Raw genomic sequence first — 19,792 nt, 5'->3', positions numbered from 1 at the left:
AATGATTGTTGAAATTAGTAACATATCCAAGAAAAGTGAAAAAGGATGAAGTGTGTGTTATGTGATTGATGTGTTTCTAATGAAATTACCAGCCCAGACAATGTCTCAAATGTATTACTTTAGTAAGAAGAAGGGAATTATGTGGGTTAACTCATGAAATGAAACATGATTGTCGAAATTAGTAACATATCCAAGAATTATGAAAAATGATAAAATGTGAGTTATTTGATTGGTGTGTTTATCATGAAATAACCAGCAAGACAATGTCTCAAAGTTATTATTTTAGAAAGAGAAGAGGGGATTATGTGAGTTATATCATGAAAAACGATTGTCGAAATTAGTATCATATCCAAGAATTATGAAAAGTTATTAAATGTAAATTATTTGATTGTTGCGTTTATAATGAAATAAACAGCCCAGGTATTGTCTGAAAGTAAATATTTTAGTAAGAAGAGGGCGGATTATGCGGGTTAAATCATAAACAATGATTGTCAAAATTAGTAACATATCCAACAATTATGAAAAATAATTAAATGTGAGTTATTTGACTAGTGTGTTCGTAATGAAATAGACAGGCTAGAAGATGTATCGAAGTTGTTATTTTTGTAAGAGGAAGGGGATCGTATTGGTTAAAGAGAGGGTAGGCGATTATTTGGGTTACTTCATTAAAAATAATTCTCGAAATTAGTAACATATCCAAGAATTATGAAAAATGGTTAAATGTGAGTGATTGATAGGTGTGTTAGTAATAAAAAAAATAAAATGTCTGAAAGTTAATATTTTAGTAATAGGAGGTGGCGATAATGTGGATTAACTCATGAAAGATTATTGTCGAAATTAGTAACATATCCAAGAATTATGAAAAATGAAGTTTTAGTTATTTGTTTAGTGTGTTTATAATGAAATAAAAAGCCTAGTCAATGTAGCAAATTTATGATTTTAGTAAGAATTGGGCGATTATATGTGCACACTCATTAAATTTGATTGTCGAAATTCATAACATATCCAGGAATTATGAAAAATGATGAAATGTGAGGTATTTTATTGATGTGTTTGTAATGAAATAAACAGCCCAGATATGTCTCAAAGGTATTATTTTAGTAAGAGGAGAGTGATTATCTGATTGAACTCAGAAAAAATGCTTTCTGAAATTAGTAACATATCCAAAAATTATGAAAAATGATGAAATGGGAGTTATTTGATTGGTGTATTCGTAATGAACTAGACAGATCAGACAATTTATGGAAGTTATTATTTTAGTAAGAGGTGGCGATTATTTGGGGTACTTCATTAAAAATAATTGTCGAAATTAGTAACATATCCCAGAATTATGAAAAATTATATAATGTGAGTTACTTTGTTGGTGGGGTTGTAATGAAATAACCAGCCATACAATGTCTAAAAGTTATTATTTTAGTGATAGAAGGGGGCGATAATGTGGATTTACTCATGAAAAATGATAATCGAAATTAGTAAGGTACCATAGCCTATGTATCAATGTTTTTATTTTAGTAAGAGTGGAGGCGATAATGTAAGTTAAATCATGTGACATGGTTGTTGAAATTAGTAACATATCCAAAATTTATGAAAAATGATTAAATGTGAGTTATTTGGATAATGTGTTTGTGATGAAAAACCAGCCAAGACAATGTCTCAAAGTTATTTTAGACAGGTGAGCGATAATGTGGGATGTAATGAGATAGATGCAAATATATACTAACAGAATACTTTGCGTCGCCCAGAATTTAATGAGATTGATTGAGATATATACTAGCATAACACCCAGCTTTACCCGGGATTGAATGAAATAGGTGAGAATATATATTAGCAAAATACCTGGCATCGCTTGGGATTTGATGAGATAAATGTGTTGTATATTACTCGTCCTTGCATATACATGCTGTAAATTACCTACTCTAGGTAAGATACAATTATTTCATATGTGTAATACCCATCTTATGTAGGTAAAATATTCTTTTGCTCGAAATAGCAAATGATACATAAACATACAAAATTCCTCTCTCATAAGAATAATAAATATATTATAAAACCAAATTCAATTTTCTCATTGTTTATACTATCCCGAGCAATGCCGAGTACCCCCGCTAGTTAAATATAAATTGAAATATATTATAGATAGAAAGAAAAATAAAAGCAGAAAATATCCAACATCGTTAACATTTTGGAAATGTAATAACAAATAATAACCAATAAAGATGTCTTGTTGGCTTGGCAGGACAAAGTCCTTTCAAGCCAACAAGACAGGCTCAAGATATTTTCATGCATAATGGTGATGGAGAGGCACTCATAAAACCTAGTCATGATGGTTCTCTTTTTATTAACTTTTTTTAGGATTGTTGGGTTGTCCAGTGGTCCCTCCTTAAAAGAATATGTGCATCCAGATTTGATTGATTCTGCAGACAAGGTAATAAACAATCTCCAAAAAATTGCAAAGAATTTGAATAAAAAAAAGATGGTGACAAATGAATCCCCTTCCAAATTGAAAAATAATCAGAAATACATTTAATAAAATATATAGTTTACTTAAACATAAATTTTTCACCTGATGACGACAGTTATGAGCTGTATTTCTGTTTAATTTTTGATTTTTGAGTGATTCTCGAGGCCTCACGTAGTGACCTTTTGACATTTCTTTTTCTTTTAACATGACATTTACAACAACACTTTTTGTTGCATATTTGTTTCAGTAAAAAATGCTTTTAAATAAGTTTAAACAAAAAAAAAAAAAAATCAAACACAGGTAAGGAGTAATCTATTTTACCTTTGGTAACATTTGTTGAATTTAAAAAAAATTTTTTACCTCTTTTTTATTCTGTTAATTACACTGAAAAATCCTTAAAGATGCATTTAATGTAATAAACAAATTTAGTATTTACAATTTGGTTATTGTAAAAAATAAATACTGCTTAAGCAGTATTTATTTTTTACAACAACCAAATTGGAGTCATTACTAAATCCATTGTCACTAGTAGTTATGCCAAAAAGTGGAGGATCAAAACCTTTTTTGAAATATTCAATTAAAATAAACTATTGGCTCACTTTTAATAAAATCTAATGAAAAGGGTGTTTTTATTCAAATGAATTTAAAAACAAAGTTTTTGCTTAGTTTCTGTTCTGCACATTGATCCTCAGTGCTATATAGTTAAAAGAAAATACATTTTCTCACATTCGAGTTAAAATAAATTGTATATAACTTGAAATGATTGAATGAATATATATATTAGAAAATAATTATCGACCAAATAATAAAATTGATAGGAATGTCAAACTAGAAGAGTACCCAACTTGGTCAGTAGCAAACGGTGTTCAGTTGTATTTAGTTCCTGATATAAAAAAAACTGCTTGTTTTAGGTCGCTTACTCTTCTAATTGCCGAGTTTTGTATTAATTTTTATAGATTAAATTATTAAATGAAAAGTACAGAACATTTAAAAAAGCTTCCCTCTTCATGTTAAGACTATCCTTCCAAATTATCTTCTGTAGTTTACAATCTTGATGAAATAATAACGTTAGTATTTAGAAAGCCATTCTTAACATGTGAGATGTTTGCTTATTTGCTAGTACTAGTTAAAAAATATTGTTTGTTTACTATTCTGTACTTTCAGCTAACAATTTAATAAATAAACTAATAAATTTAGGAAACTGAAACTTATATTACAGATAAAGTTTAATATAAAGAACTAATAATATCAAACACCATTTGCTACTGACTTTGAGTCAGATACTCTCCTGGTTTTCTATATTAAAAACAAAATAATTCTCATTTTGTTCTTTTATTTTGTTAATTGTAAACTTTTTAATATGATTGTATTTATATTTCTATTTACATTTTTAGAGATGTTTTAAAATTAAAGTAAATTAAAATCCATGTGATGTAACAGTAAGCATATTTGCCTGAAAATGTTAAGAAAATTTTGTTAAAAATATTGCCATTCAATTGAATATTCTATATATATATTTAATTATTTTTTTAATATTTGTTCCAATCAAAATTGTAAGCATTTTTGTTTACAGAAGTCACATGCAGATGTAGCCTGCTAGTTTTGTTTATTTGTTTTTTATAGACATTTTCCAGTTTTGCCACTGACTGATGTTGATAATGTGTTTTCTTTATGCTTTTGGCCTACCATACTTGCTTTAAGAAAGTAAGGCTTATGGTACGATGCCAAAACAGTGTAAAAAACGCAGCTTAAAAAATATTAAAATAAAATGTTATATTCTTGTAAAATCCCCTTTCTTACAAGCATGGCCCCATATGTTACATTTACAGGCTGATTTCTTTTCTTGTCTATTTAAGTCTTTATCTGAAAAATTATTAAACTGTATAAAAATAGATATGTAGGATTTTTTCCAGAAAATTAATAAAATAACAATATTTAAAGCTAACAAATATTAATGAAAAATACTATGCAGCAATATATACATAAGTAAATTGAACATGATAATTTTGCTTTAAAATGAATTTTCTTTGGACATTTGATTTTTTTTTTTTTTTTTTTTTTATAAACATTCAACATTATTCTTTCGAACTTCATCTGATTAAATTTTTCCACAATTTTTATTACAAATTTAAATGCTTTTTCAATGTGTTTTTCGCATGTAAAATTGTATTTTGGAGAATATATTCTCAAAAGATTTTCTGCAAACACTCTTATTGTGGATTCATGACTTTTTACTATAAGTCCTTAAACTATATCCAGTGGTGAGGCCCAGCTTGTGGGTTTTGGGGAGTGTGGAGCCACCCTTTAATTGTCATTGCTCCCAGGTCCACTCTGACCCGGAGTGGTAGTACCTGTTAGGGTCCCAACTATGGGTTGAATAGAAATCGACTTGAAAACAACAAATATTTTCTATTAAAAAATTTTCTTCAAAATCTTTGGATTTGGCATTAAATAATCTGAAAAGGGTTGATATGCTGTAAAACAAAAACAACCAACCAACTTTTTACTATAAATTGATTTGCATATTCAAGGATAACAAAACAAACTCTGCCATTTGTCTAGATGAAGAGTAAGACCTTGAAAGTAATTGAAATATTTTTGTAGTGTCATCACTATCATTGTCTACCATGATAAAGGAACACATTTCACATTGAAAATGTTCAGTTATTTTTTTTGTGATATATATTCGGCAACTGTAAATGCTACTTAAAGAAATCTGGTAACAAAGAGAGCTTATTTATGATTCATGCAGGGTCAAAAGGCTCTCTTACATCTAGGGATCTCTACCGTGAAGGGGTGGGATTTAGCTGCTTGTGAAGATGTTTCAAAGTTTGTCATTCTTTTGAAATTCTTCACAAAAGTTGATGATTTTTTTTTAATAGACCAACATGTCAATATTCTCTCAATACTTCTCAAAGACTCACCAGAAATCTATCACCAGTCATTGACATTGAGAAAATCAATTTTCACTTGTAAACCTACATGTGAAAATAAACTTATACCCTTCATCTAAAAGTTCTTGCATAAGCATATCCTGCTCTCTCAAATTTATTTTTCTTCAAAAAATTAGGCATGAGCATTTTTCTTGAATTTGCCAGCATGATATCAATTTAAGGAAGTTTGACATGTCAGTTTGATCAGGAAAATAGCTCTCATAAGCTGCAATAGTTGTCGCATGAAAAAACGACAACAGCTAAATTAACATTTTGTTTATTGTCACTAGGATGCAATGCTTTGAATGTTTGTTTTGGAGCCTTGCATAATTTAGCATTTGGGGCAGTGTCTTTGTCATATACTATACGTGTAAATTGGACCATACTCTTTAGAGGAAACAAATATTTAAGATCTCAAATGTAAAAGAAGGAAATACAAACTTTTTGCTCAGAAAACTATTACGAATATTTTTTAACACATGAACAGAATTAAAAAAACATACTTTTTGGGGAGGATTAGGAAGAGTTATATAATGCATTTTGTCTCCCTCAAATTTATCAATTAAAATATTAAACACATTCACATTGGCTAACTAATTGTCTACAACAACAGTTCTAATAAAAATTCCAGAATTTATTAGTTGAAAAATACAATTTAGGATTTTCTAAGAAAGCCAGTCACCATTTACTGTTACTTCAGAACAAGCTTTAACAACTGATGGTACTGTTTTATTCATTTTTTATTAGACTAGTAATCATGAACACTATTATTTAAAGGCACATTTCATCCACTAATCAAACACGACCTTTTCCCAAAAGTGATTTTACTGTTGAATTTTTTCTCACAAAGAAAACGATGGTAATGAAAATTTCTCCAGAAGTAATTTATAAGCTTGCCTTGATGTGTAACACAGTAGTAAAACATAACATATTAAATCTGCAGAAAATGGAGGATGGCCTTTTGGTTTATAATGTCATTTTAGTAATTTATTTAAAATCGAATATGACTTTTTTTCCACTACGTTTTTAATGTTGGTTGGAAAATTTTCTAACATGCTAAATTTTGTAAGTTTAGCATTATTTCCATATTGTAGTAATGGTATACTTTTGGACATAAAGATTTCAGTCAGATTAAATACATTCTTTTATAGATAGAAAATGTGCTTCAAAGTTAATGACTGTTTTATAAATTAGAATATAATCTTCATGTTTTTTGAATTCAAAACCAGAGGGACAATATTTCAGTCAATTTAGGTAAAATCCGTTATAGTGTCAGTTGAAAGAAAATTTTGTAATTCATCTTTTTCAATTCGTTGTTTTGAGGGTTTCCTAAAGTCTGTTTGAGTTGGCAAAAGAGGTGGTTTTATTATTTTCTTTTTAATGTTTTATAGGTTTTGGTTGTAAGTTCCAATTAAAATGGTTTCTTTTTCCTTTTAAAATATATTTATTTTTAAAATATTTGATGCAAGGAACTGATTTTTATTTTTTGATTAATAGATTTAATTCATTTTTTGTTTTTATTAGTTATTTTTGATTAATAGATTTAATTCATTTTTTGATAAGATCAGATTTTCTAAAAGGAAAAAAATGTTGAGACATTTCATTTGTTAACCATTTTCCCCAATACAAAACTCATAAAAAAAATTTTTAAATTCAATAAATGCAATGAATGCATTAACAAAAATATATAATAGTGAGTCTCAAGAAGAAAAACATTGCCTATGCAATTGAAAGTCATTGAAGGGAGATCCCTTTTGATTTATTTTAACGTTTAATGTATTGAAAAACATGATTAGAAATTAAAATAGTTTCTAATAAATTTTCCTGAAATTTATTAGTTATTTACGTTGAAAAAGCTTAAATTCTTAAAGTTACACTCATTTTAAATTTTTTAATTATGTAAGCAGTCAATGTGTTGATTCTTCTAGTTTCAATTTACATCAGCCGATTAGGAATCAGATTGTAACATATAGAACCATATTTATGAGTGCAAAGGCACAGAAATAGACTGGTTCAAGAGAGATGAGTATTCCTTGTATGGCTTTAAAAAAATCAATAATAAGAAAATTATAAAATATAAAAATGAAAGCACAAAGCAAGTTTGATTGGGTTGACCGGTCAGCTGAATCGAGTAGCCCCTTGCATATGAAACCTAGAATACTGAAAAACTTCTGACCCTTTTGTATTTGAAGATACATTTTAATTCAAAGTAGTTCCAACAAATTCTATGATAATTTTTATGATTGACAGGCAAAATATGTAAATATAAAATAATCCTAACCCTTCTTTAGATTATCATCTTTTTGGTTGGCATTACAAAAGTTTTGAAGTTAGAGGAAATCTCTCCGCTGGTAGAGCAATTTGGAAAAAATTATGTTTGGTGCAAAAGATGATCTGCCTGGATGACTGTTTCCATTTGATGGTTATGGATGCTTTTGGTGGCTGATTCCTAATTATTCTCTTATCTGCTATGGTAGTGGTGATGCACACGGGTTTGGTGAGCCCATTTCTGATGTCGTTGTGTACCTGTAAAATGGAATCATTCAATTTCACATTAAATATCCCAATCTAAGATAAATGGGAAGTATTTGCTATCACAGACTTTGACTGATGTAGAAAAATTTTGTCTCTGGCCTGCATGGGGTCATTGAAACTTAGATGACTTAGACAACTGTCGCATTTGTGGTCAGCCTCATTACTTGTGACCGCCATTCTTTTGTATTCATGTTTTAGTAAGTTCTGCATTCCATAGGCTGTGGGGCTGTCCCTTATATAACATCTCTATTGTTTATCCGTTGAAGCTGGGTATCTGCTCAAGATGATATAATGTGGCAAGACTCCTATTGTGTTGCAAACTGTCACATTCATCGAGAATACAACCAATTCTAAAATGTCTGTCCAGAGTTTTCAAAACCTGACTTTGTGACTAATCTCTTTGAGATTAAATACATAAGTCATATTAAATTTGTTGATGTAAAAGTTGTAAGTATATCTTATATAGTTTCTGACTTTAAGCCAGTCTCTCATATATGTAATATTATGACATAATGAGAAAAAAATGTGTAAATCTCAAATTCAGACCTCACTAAACCGAAGTCAACTTTAAAATGGGGAAAAGGCTGGATTGATTTTCAAAAATACCGAATTTAAAATGAAATTACTTTTGGTAGTAAAAATAAAAAGGCTATTGTTTTGTGTTATTATTTAGACAATCACATCAGCATATGTTGAAAGTTAACTATTCAAAGAATCCTAGATAATGGTTAGTGGTAAGTGTGATTGGCTTGTTAGGTTAATAGATGTAGAACAGTTGAGGTAAAAGCAACCTTGTAAAAAATATGTTCAAACTGCACAGTGATTGCAAAAGAAAAATAGAAAGTATTTCCACAGCATTCATGTTATTAGCACAACTTTGATGTGTTCTCTTCGCTGCCAAACACTCAACTTTTGGTCATCCACAATTCGTCATTTTTAAAGCACCTGCTCAACTCACATGCAAATATAAATGTCTTTTGCTTCAATGATCTTTAAAGATCATTTTATATAACATAGACCCGTGTCTAGATTGGAACTTATCTCCAGCAGTTCATACATGGCAAGACTTAACTGGCTTTCTCTACATGACCAAACATAACTAGCTCTACTTACACTGCCAGACACATGTACACCTTCCTACATAGCTAGACACAACTAGCCCTCCGTATATCGCTAGACATGACTAGCCCTCCCTAAATGGCCATGCACAACTATCCCTCCCTACATGGCATCACATGGCCACCCTTAAAAGTTACTGCGTGTAGTCCTCACTACATGGTCAGACACTGCTACTAGCCTTCCTTAAACAACCAGACACTGTTACTAGCCCTCCTTAAACGACCAGACACTGTCACTATCCATCCCTGACCAGCCAGACACTGTTACTAGCCCTCCCTACATGGCACGCCAATGCTACTAGCTTTTCCTACATTGACCGACTAGTAGACATCTATACATTGCCAGACATTTAAGATATAGTTTTAGCTTAAAATATCTGTAGCTCTGAATACTGTTTAAAATGATGTGTTGCAATAAGTATCTGATATTTAAAGTGATTTTCTGTGATTCATTTTATTTGAAAGTTTTTGCATTTTTACACGATTAGCAAAGGTAATGTTGTTATGAACATCGTATAGTTTTTAACAGATGTAAAAGCGATTACGAAACACTGAAAATATCTCCAAGTTTTTCCACTGATCCAGTAAAGCTTTTGCTTCTTTTTAAAAAATAAAATTTATATAAATATTATGCTTTTCCGGTTCTAATTATTTGCTATTTTTTTGTAATCAACACTTGTTTTTTAGTGTCAGTTTTTTTGTAATCAACACTTGTTTTTTAGTGTCAGTTTTTTGTAATCAACACTTGTTTTTTAGTGTCAGTTTTTTGTAATCAACACTTGTTTTTTAGTGTCAGTTTTTTGTAATCAACACTTGTTTTTTAGTGTCAGTTTTTTGTAATCAACACTTGTTTTTTAGTGTCAGTTAATATTAAAATTGTTGAATCAAAGCTATTAAAATCTTTTGTGTTGTGATTCTACAAATCACTTTTTATTTGCTAAAATCATTTTCAGAAACATTTGAGAACCATCCATAATTTAATCTGTGTATTCTTCAAATGCTGCTCAATATTTGTTAAAAATGCTTTATCTTATGATTATTAGTGATGTAACCTTCTCGGTGGTTAAAAATAATGTGCTAGTATATTGAGAGATGGAATATCAAAAATGAATGGATTGAAAACTCTTCTGTATAGATCAAACAATAATACTCATCATATATTTACAACAAAAATAGGTACTCTTGCATAATTTGACCCGAATTCTCGTGAATTCCCGTCAAGCATGGATTGGGCGAGACCGGCAATCATCAGTGTCAGCCGAGCGTTGTTGAAATGTTGAAATGCTAACTCGACTTTTTATTTTATTTATTTAATTTTTTTTTTTTTCTGTTAAGTTTTTAGTAATTTTTAAGGTGATATTAAGGGGGAGGGGGTGACTTTTTATTTTCTGATTAGTTATTTATTTTTTTAATTGAATTTTTGGGAGTTTGATTAGCCAATGAAAAAGCACTATCTAAATGAAGCAGATGGCATTCGAATTGGAAGAAAGCGACTAAACCAACAACAAAAAACAAAAAAAAGCTGACAAACAAATATATTTTCAAATTCGCTAAACAGAAAAATGACAGGAAAGAAAAGAAATCTATACATGCTAGAAAAAGAAATGAAAAAATTGATGCAAACAATCTCATATTGTCAGGAGAAGAAAAATGAGGTGCAACAATTGTAAACACAAGTGTTTACTTAAAAAAAAAATTGTGTGTAAAGGATGGTTTCTCCTGGAGATGTACAAATGGACAGTGTCATCAAAAGAACTTGACTGAACAACAAGTCTTGAAAATAAAAATAAAAACAAGAAAAAAAGTATGGTTACAAAGAAGAAAACAAGACAAAACAACAAAAAACTTACACCTAACAATTATACGGTTAAAAAATCTTTTCTTGGAGAAAAAAAAAACAATTTTTCTGTTAATAAATATTTTGAAAAAAAAAATACTAAAATGAAATTAGCATATTTTCATTTTTCAAGGTAGTTTTCTTTTTTTGTTATTTTTGATTATTTGCATTTGTATTTTTTCCGTTTTGTTTTTTTTTCATTAGTCTGTGTCTGTTACGATGCTCGGCTGACACCAATAATTGCCAGTCTCGCCTGATCCATGCTTGACGAGAATTCATGAGAATTTGGCTCAAATTATGCAAGAGTATCCAAAAATATAATTTACTTTAATGATGAAAATATTAAATGAAGCTACTCTGTGACACATGTCAATAAAAAATGTCTGTAAGTTATGTGAACGGTTCTTCTCTTAATCTCTTTCAACCAAAGCAAGAAACCTTTAGTTACTTCCCTTTTAAATACAGGAATGTTTTTCCATATAAAATGTGTTTCATCTAATACTTTGAACTAAACATATTTTAATCAAGTAATTTCAACCAAGAATATTTTAATCAAGTATATTTATTCAGCTCGAAAACCATACAGTGTTTACCGATGTATTCGAAAATTCAAGATGGCGTCTCACACCCTCTTTAACACCGTAAGTATGGAAAAAGGTGTTCTAAATAAAAAACTATACAAAATACTATTAAAAACCCGCCGAATATATGTCAACCTATGTCACGGTAACATATATTGAGCAAGTTTTTAACAGTGTTTTCTCCGGTTTTTTATTTATAACATCTTTTCCCACACTTACCGTGTTAAAGCATATTTATCTAGTACTTACAATGAAGCATATTTATCTAGTACTTACAATAAAGCATATTTTTATCTAGTACTTACAATAAAGCATATTTATCTAGTACTTACAATAAAGCATATTTTTATCTAGTACTTACAATAAAGCATATTTATCTAGTACTTACAATAAAGCATATTTATCTAGTACTTACAATAAAGCATATTTTTATCTAGTACTTACAATAAAGCATATTTATCTAGTACTTACAATAAAGCATATTTATCTAGTACTTACAATAAAGCATATTTATCTAGTACTTACAATAAAGCATATTTTTATCTAGTACTTACAATAAAGCATATTTATCTAGTACTTACAATAAAGCATATTTATCTAGTACTTACAATAAAGCATATTTATCTAGTACTTACAATAAAGCATATTTATCTAGTACTTACAATAAAGCATATTTATCTAGTACTTACAATAAAGCATATTTATCTAGTACTTACAATAAAGCATATTTATCTAGTACTTACAATGAAGCATATTTATCTAGTACTTACAATAAAGCATATTTATCTAGTACTTACAATGAAGCATATTTATCTAGTACTTACAATAAAGCATATTTATCTAGTACTTACAATAAAGCATATTTATCTAGTACTTACAATGAAGCATATTTATCTAGTACTTACAATAAAGCATATTTATCTAGTACTTACAATGAAGCATATTTATCTAGTACTTACAATGAAGCATATTTATCTAGTACTTACAATGAACCATATTTATCTAGTACTTACAATGAAGCATATTTATCTAGTACTTACAATAAAGCATATTTTTATCTAGTACTTACAATGAAGCATATTTATCTAGTACTTACAATAAAGCATATTTATCTAGTACTTACAATAAAGCATATTTATCTAGTACTTACAATGAACCATATTTATCTAGTACTTACAATGAAGCATATTTATCTAGTACTTACAATAAAGCATATTTTTATCTAGTACTTACAATGAAGCATATTTATCTAGTACTTACAATGAAGCATATTTATCTAGTACTTACAATAAAGCATATTTTTATCTAGTACTTACAATGAAGCATATTTATCTAGTACTTACAATAAAGCATATTTTTATCTAGTACTTACAATGAAGCATATTTATCTAGTACTTACAATAAAGCATATTTTTATCTAGTACTTACAATGAAGCATATTTATCTAGTACTTACAATAAAGCATATTTATCTAGTACTTACAATGAAGCATATTTATCTAGTACTTACAATAAAGCATATTTATCTAGTACTTACAATAAAGCATATTTATCTAGTACTTACAATAAAGCATATTTATCTAGTACTTACAATGAAGCATATTTATCTAGTACTTACAATGAAGCATATTTATCTAGTACTTACAATGAAGCATATTTATCTAGTACTTACAATGAAGCATATATTAAATCTAGTACTTCTAAAAAAACAAAAAAACAAAAAAACAAAAAAATGCACACACAACATACAGAAATGAATATACAAATTGTACATAGTTAAATTTTACATTGAACGCTGGGGTTATTAGTTAGATTAGGATCCACAGAGTGATTGAGGTATTTTGGTAAATGTTGCCAGTTAAGAGTAAGACTTCAAAGTCTCATCTGTTACATAGTCAAAAAGACCCTGTACCCTCCCCCTCCCAATTTCTTGTAGGGCCTTGTGCCTAATTTTGTTGAATTGAATTTTTTGTACGTTTTTTATGTTCAATTTTTTCTTTCTCAATAAAATATATAAACAAGATCAAAGTGTAGTATCTGTTCTCTCAGTTACTAAACTTTCCGCCACCGGGCTTTCAGGCTAGGTTAAGGTGTTTTCATACTAACCTTCGTTAGCAAGGACCGACCCCCTCCTTTGGGGAGTCAGGACCTAAAGGACCGACTCCACATTTGTGGGAGCTTGGACCCGGAAACCGATCCCCTTTTTTGGGAGACTGGAATCTCGGGACCAACACCACTAGCTGGTAGTTGAGACCTGCTTTTGTTGTTTTTTTTTTTTTTGCATGCGTTTTTTCTTCGTTCCGGTCTCTTCCCTCTAGAGACAGGGGATGGTCTAATTTCTCCACACTTAATTGCCTGAGCAGCACTCTGACCTGCCAGGCCCAAACTTTGTCTATCTTTGCTGCTCTCCCAGTGGATCGAGCAGACAGGGTTCTCTTTCTCGCTTCCGTTGGGGTACGTTAGTGGGTAGGGTGACGTGGGGTAGGGCGGGTGCTTAGTTTCTGCTCCCCTCTGTGGGCAGGGATGCCTATCCCCTCTCTCTCTTAATTGCGACGCGGCACTCTGACCCGCTAGCACCCACTGCGTCTTTCTTCTCTGCTCTCCCCCCTCGCGGGGGGATCTGAGCTGCTAACCCGACATCCCCATGAGGGGAAGTCAAAAACTCTAATTTCTTCAAAGTCCGCTCCTCCCCCTCCATTCCCCTGGGTTTTCTTTTCCCCCACTACACTTTGGTCCGCGCCAGCGGCCAGTGCAACCGCCATGATGCCAGGCAGGAGGAGTACGTCACCCCAAATGCGCAGCATCTCAACTGCGAACGACTCCCTATGTGAGGGAGCTGATGCATCTCCCGGCGAGACGGCGCCAGGAAACAAGGTAGGGCCCCGGCGCGCGGCGACCTTGGAAGAAAGCGGGAGGGTAGGGCCGCAGCCCGCGGCGACCCCCCGAAAAGCACCTGCAACCGCTCCCCACGAGGGCAACCCAGCGGAAAAAGCTGCCGTTAAGTCACTAGCTGGGGAAAGTGCAGAACCCAGCCAACCAGCTGCACCCCAGGACGGCAGAACCAAGGGAGGAAGACCGGGGAACCCATCCCCCGCTCCCCCAAAGGGCGACTCCCCAACAGAAAAGGAGGAAAACAGCACCGCGGACCAAACCGAGGCGCTGGACGAAGATATAATAGCCTCCATCTGCTCACTATTCGGCGGGGAAGACAGTGATTGGCCCCCCAACACTCCCCAAGAGGACCAAATACGGAAAAGGGGTTACTCTCCGGCCAGTGGTAACAAAAGCAAGCTGGAAGGAGAGACACCCTTGACAGTACCCACCAAGGCTCCAGCTGGGAACACGGCACCAGAAGGGGAGACACCTCCATCCCCCAAGGGGACAGCCACCCAGCAAAGGAAGAAAATAAGAAAAGGGAGCGGCCCGGAGAGCAAACCAAGCCAGGACGAAACAACGCCAAAGACACAATGGCCTACTTTGCCTGGTAACGGCCCAGTTCCGAAACCAAAAATGCCCATAACAAGAGAGATCCCCACAACACCAGCTACGCCCCCCCAACCCGAGTCCAGCTGACACCCACCAGGATGGAGGACCGGCATGGGGCCCCAAAGAGCAGCAAGGGAAGTTGACGCCCGAAGACTACAGAGCACTCTTCGACTCCACTTACAAGGAGTATACCCAGGGGAACAACATCCAACCCCTCCCGGGTCAAGTGGAAGTTCTGGAGAAAAGAGTGCTCTCGCTGATAACTTCAGACACCAAGACAAGGGGTCTGACGGGCGTCAACAAGGACACTATGATGAACGTGTTGCTGGAGCAGAACATTCCCGCCAACTACATCTGTAGAAGGAGTTACGCACAGTGGGATGTTCTGCTCCCCACCTTCGAAGACGCAGTCAGGCTGTCCAGGACCTACCATCAGAGCAGGAACATAAAGCTCCAACGCATCTATATGAACAAGAGGAGAGCAAATGTTTCTGCTCTAAACGTCCCCTGCTATATGGAGGCCAAACAACTGGGGGCTATCCTAAGCCAGTATGGAGACGTAGAGGAAGTCAACCCGGTCCGCGGATTAAGAAACATCATGACCGGGGACTACAAAGTCCAGATGGTCCTGGACAAGGCTGGATTCTACGCCATCCCAGCCACACTCAAGTTCGGAGAGTGGACACTCTCCCTTATAGTGGAAGGGAGGAGGCCTCATTGCTGGCTGTGCACGCAACAAGGGCATATGGCGAAGGACTGTCCAAAGAGGAATGGAGGGAAGAAGCCCACAAAAGCGGCGGGAACAAGCGTGACAACAAATCAAGCCGCTGCTCCCGCGCCGGCCGCAAATCCTCCAGAGGCACCGACAGGCTGGGTGACGGTTGTAAAGAAAGGCAAGATCAACAAACAGCCATCCTTGCAGACAGTCACCCAAGACCAAGAACAACCGAAGAGCGAGACGGAGAAAATGGACACACAGACACCCTCCTCCTCAAACAAGAGGAAACTACCAGAATCTGAGGAGGAGGCCGCGTCAGAGGCAGAGGAAGAGACAACAACAGTCTCTATGGCCCTGAGCGCAACAGAGATCAGGAGGGCCAGGAGGAGGAAAAGCCGCAAGACACGCGCAAACCCTCCTACCCCCACTGAGACTGAGAAGGACTCCCTCGCAACAACAACACAGGATGAGCCCCCTGTGATCCCAACACCCCAGCAACCCGAACAACCTTCCCCCTCTCCTATAAAGGCCCCAAGAAACTCTTCCCGCCCCTCATCCCGTGACAGGAGCCAAAAAGAAGAAAACGAGCAGGCTACCCCCTCCCCAAGCGCTCAGCCTCCCCATCAACCAAAAGAGGTCCCCTCCCCCACTCCCAAAGTCCGCACTGAACGGACCAAAAAGCTCCCCTTCCTGCCAGGAAGCAGGATTTGTGAAACAGACCCTCTCCAACCGGCTCCGGACCTTAAAGGACAACAGAAGGTCCGGTACAATAAACTCAAAAACTTTGAAAAAGTCGGTGGAGACCTAGTAACAGACCCCACTAAATTCAAGGACGCTCCCTTGTTGACCACTTTCGTTAGGGTCGACAAGGACGCTAGGACTGGAGGAATGTGGGCAATGATTAAGGCAGCGAAGAATGCGATCCCAGGCCAGCAGCTGGTGGATAGGGACCATCCTTCACTGACCAACATTTTCTTTAAATGTGAGGGTAGAATCCCCATGTATGTACACCCATCGCTATACAGGGCACTCAAACTAACCTTCCCCCTGGACGTGGGGGGCGTGGCCAAGGATGGATCACCTTCATCGGATTTACTTACCGGCAGCCTTGGCCAGGCCTGCCATGTCCTCACTGCCCAGGATTTCAGACCCGTCTGTGACAGTGCTTGAGGTAAGTGATCATGTCTTTGAACTTGGCTACATTGAATGTGAGGGGCATCAGGTGTCGAAGCAAGGCCTCGCGCGTTGTGAGAGACTTGGTGTCCCTCAAGGTAGATATTGCCGCTATCCAGGAGACCCACTTTGTTTGTGACGGGGATTGTCAGGTGCTGGTAAACGATTACGATGTCTACTCAGCATATGGCAATACCTATAGTCGTGGAATCTCCTTGCTAGTGAGTCGCACCCTGTCAGCATCGGTGAATGTTGTTCACGCAGGCGAGGACGGGCGGGCGCTTGTTGTTGATGTTGCTGTTAATTGTAGTGTTTTTCGGATTGTTGCTGTTTATGCTCCCAATGCTGCTGTAGAGAGGGCAACCTTTTTTCGACGGTTGGAGGGCTTCTTAGTGGATCCGGAACGGTTAGTTTTAATGGGGGATTGGAATGCAATCCTTGATCCCAAAATAGATAAGGTCGGGGGGACTAGCGGGTCGGCGTGGTGTGACAGCAGTCTGTCTGACCTGATGGCCTCGTGCGATCTCGTCGACAGATTTCGTCTGGATCATCCGGGGCGGGAGATGTGGACGTGGCATCCTGTAGTGCCTTCCCATCCAAGCACTTACTTGGATCGGATGTTAGTTAGAAGAGGCGATGTAGACTTCCTATCTTGCCCCACGTTCCACTTGCTAGGACACTCGGACCATAAACTTGTTATGGCCCGTTTGAACTTAAGTGCTAGGCCTAAACTGGCCGGATACTGGAAGTTCAACAGCACCTTGTTGGAGCTGGAGGACTACCGGTTGAAGGTCACTGAGCTAATTCAGCGGGCTTTAGTGGGGGCGGTTACAGGAAGTAAGTGGTGGGTTAGTCTCAAGGCCAAAATTAGGCGCTTCTCTGTCCAGTATAGCCAACGCCTCGCGATAGATAAGGTTAAGGCAAAGAAGCGTTTAGAGGATAAGCTGACCCGGGCGGTGGAGGGGGGGGGGCCCCTAGAGTTAGCACTAGCTAAACAAGATCTCAACCGCTTGGCTAGCGAGCGGTATGAAGGTCAAGTAGTTAGGGCTAGGTTAAACAAAGTTTCTAACGAGGCTGTGAATGTTGACGCTGTTGAGCGTAAGGCTGCTTTAAGGCGCGGTTCGGATGGGTACATTCGTAAAGTACATAACCTGGAAGGACACCCCTTAGTATCGACACGGGAGATCTGCGAGGGGTTTCGGGAGCATCTATCGGTGCGCTTCACCCAACTACCCGGACTCAGGGTTGATGAGTTTGGCAGCTATTTGGCTGACTCGCCCCGCCTCACGGCGGCTCGGGCGGCTAGCTGTGATGGTCTTATTACTGAACATGAGGTCATTACTGCGTTGAAGCAGGTCGGCTATAACAAATCCCCGGGGCTTGATGGTTTACCCTACGAGTTTTACTTGAGGCTGTCGCCCATGTTGGTCCCTATTCTGAAGGATGTGTTCAACCATTGGTTTGCCCAGGGTTCCATCCCTGGACAGGTGACCAAGGGTGTGATCACATTGCTGAGGAAAGGTCAACGGCATGGTGGGAGGGAAAACTTTGATGATTTTAGGCCCTTGACTCTGCTAAACACAGAGTTAAAGATTTTGGCAAAGATTCTTGCGAATCGCTTGCAGGTTGTCATCACTGACTTGATCGAACCGGACCAGACTTATGCTGTGAAGGGGAGATCGATTCAAGACAATTTGCACTTGATACGCTCGATCATAGAGGGGACAGAAGACGACGCCGAAGCCGCGCTGATCAGTTTGGATCAGTCCAAGGCATTCGATAGGGTCGACCATCGGTTCCTAGGATCTGTGCTAGAGGCCGCCGGATTTAATCCGGACTTCCGCAAGTGGATCTTTGTTCTGTATGACAGGCCGACGGTAGCGGTGCAGATCAACGGTAAGCTGTCGGAGTCATTCGCTGTCTCTCGGTCGGTGCGACAGGGTTGTCCTCTGTCGCCTCTGTTGTATGTCCTGGCGTTGGAACCCCTCCTTCGCAAGTTAAGGGACGAGGCGGCTACACCAGTCCTGCGCGGAATAGCTCTCCCTGGAGGCACACGAGCCAGGGTTTCCGCGTTCGCCGATGACGTCACCGTGTTCGTGTCTTGCCTCACGGACGTTCAAGCGGTGGTCGAGGCGCTCGCTCGATACGAAGAAGTAACAGGGGCCATCTTCAACCGTAGCAAGTCTGTTGGCCTGCGGTTGGGGGCCTGGACCGGGGTAAACTCGCTTCCAGGTATTTTCAGCTGGACCGATGGACCGGTCCGCATTCTCAGTGTCTGGTTTGGACCGGGACTTCAGCTGGAAAAGAATTGGTCGGAAGTACAGTCTAAGGTCAAATCGTCAGTAAAGACTTGAATTGGAAGGAAATTGTCCTTGAAGGGTCGGGCGGAGGCGTGTGCTACATACGTCTTTCCGCTCATCCTTTACCGTTTGTCTGTACTTCCTCTCCCTGCAGAACGACTAACCCGCTTACAAGGGCGCCTCGATTCACTTTTGTGGAACGAGGGTAAGCATTATGTCTGCAGAGAGGTCTGTGTTCAAAATCCGAGCGAGGGAGGCCTGGGTCAGCCCAGTCTCTTGTGTCATAGAAATGCCGAGAGATTGGCTTTCCTGGGTCGTTCGCTTGAAGGAGACGCTCCTTGGGTCCCTGTGGTTGAGAACTCGTTTCCCAATCTCAAACCCAACCCTTCGGTAGAAGGTCGTCGTAGACCGAAGGGGGAGTCCAAGTTCTTCTCCGAATGCCGAACCGCTCTTAGAGCTTTGCCGGGGACCAATGTCCTCGATCAGCCAAAGAAGAAACTGTATCGGGATTTAGTGGAGGGGACCGCGAAGGATCCACTTTGTAGGCAGATGGGATGGTCGATGGAGGTTGTCCGTTCTCAATGGCGTTGGGCGCCGGGACGGGAGATTCTGAATAACTCGGAATTCTCCCTGACTTGGCGACTGGTCCGA

At 36.9% G+C, this 19,792-nt stretch overlaps 1 protein-coding gene across 3 annotated transcripts in view; it reads left to right on the top strand.

The window, feature by feature from the left end:
* Window positions 1–19,792, top strand: part of LOC145246786 (very long-chain specific acyl-CoA dehydrogenase, mitochondrial-like) — a 296,798-nt gene that overhangs the window by 169,172 nt on the left and 107,834 nt on the right. For all 3 annotated transcript variants that reach the window (XR_013863168.1, XM_080108581.1, XM_080108582.1), the window contains exon 13: window positions 2,353–2,425. Coding sequence is in view for 2 of the 3 variants with exons in the window: in XM_080108581.1 (XP_079964707.1) it covers window positions 2,353–2,425 (73 nt within the window). In the remaining variant the exon portion in view is untranslated. The remainder of the gene's footprint in view (window positions 1–2,352; window positions 2,426–19,792) is intronic.

This window comes from Euprymna scolopes, chromosome 24, assembly GCF_053919585.1.
Source record: "Euprymna scolopes isolate OS-2025 chromosome 24, ASM5391958v1, whole genome shotgun sequence".
Lineage (NCBI taxonomy): Eukaryota > Metazoa > Mollusca > Cephalopoda > Sepiida > Sepiolidae > Euprymna > Euprymna scolopes.
This window is presented reverse-complemented; position numbering and strand designations above follow the sequence as displayed.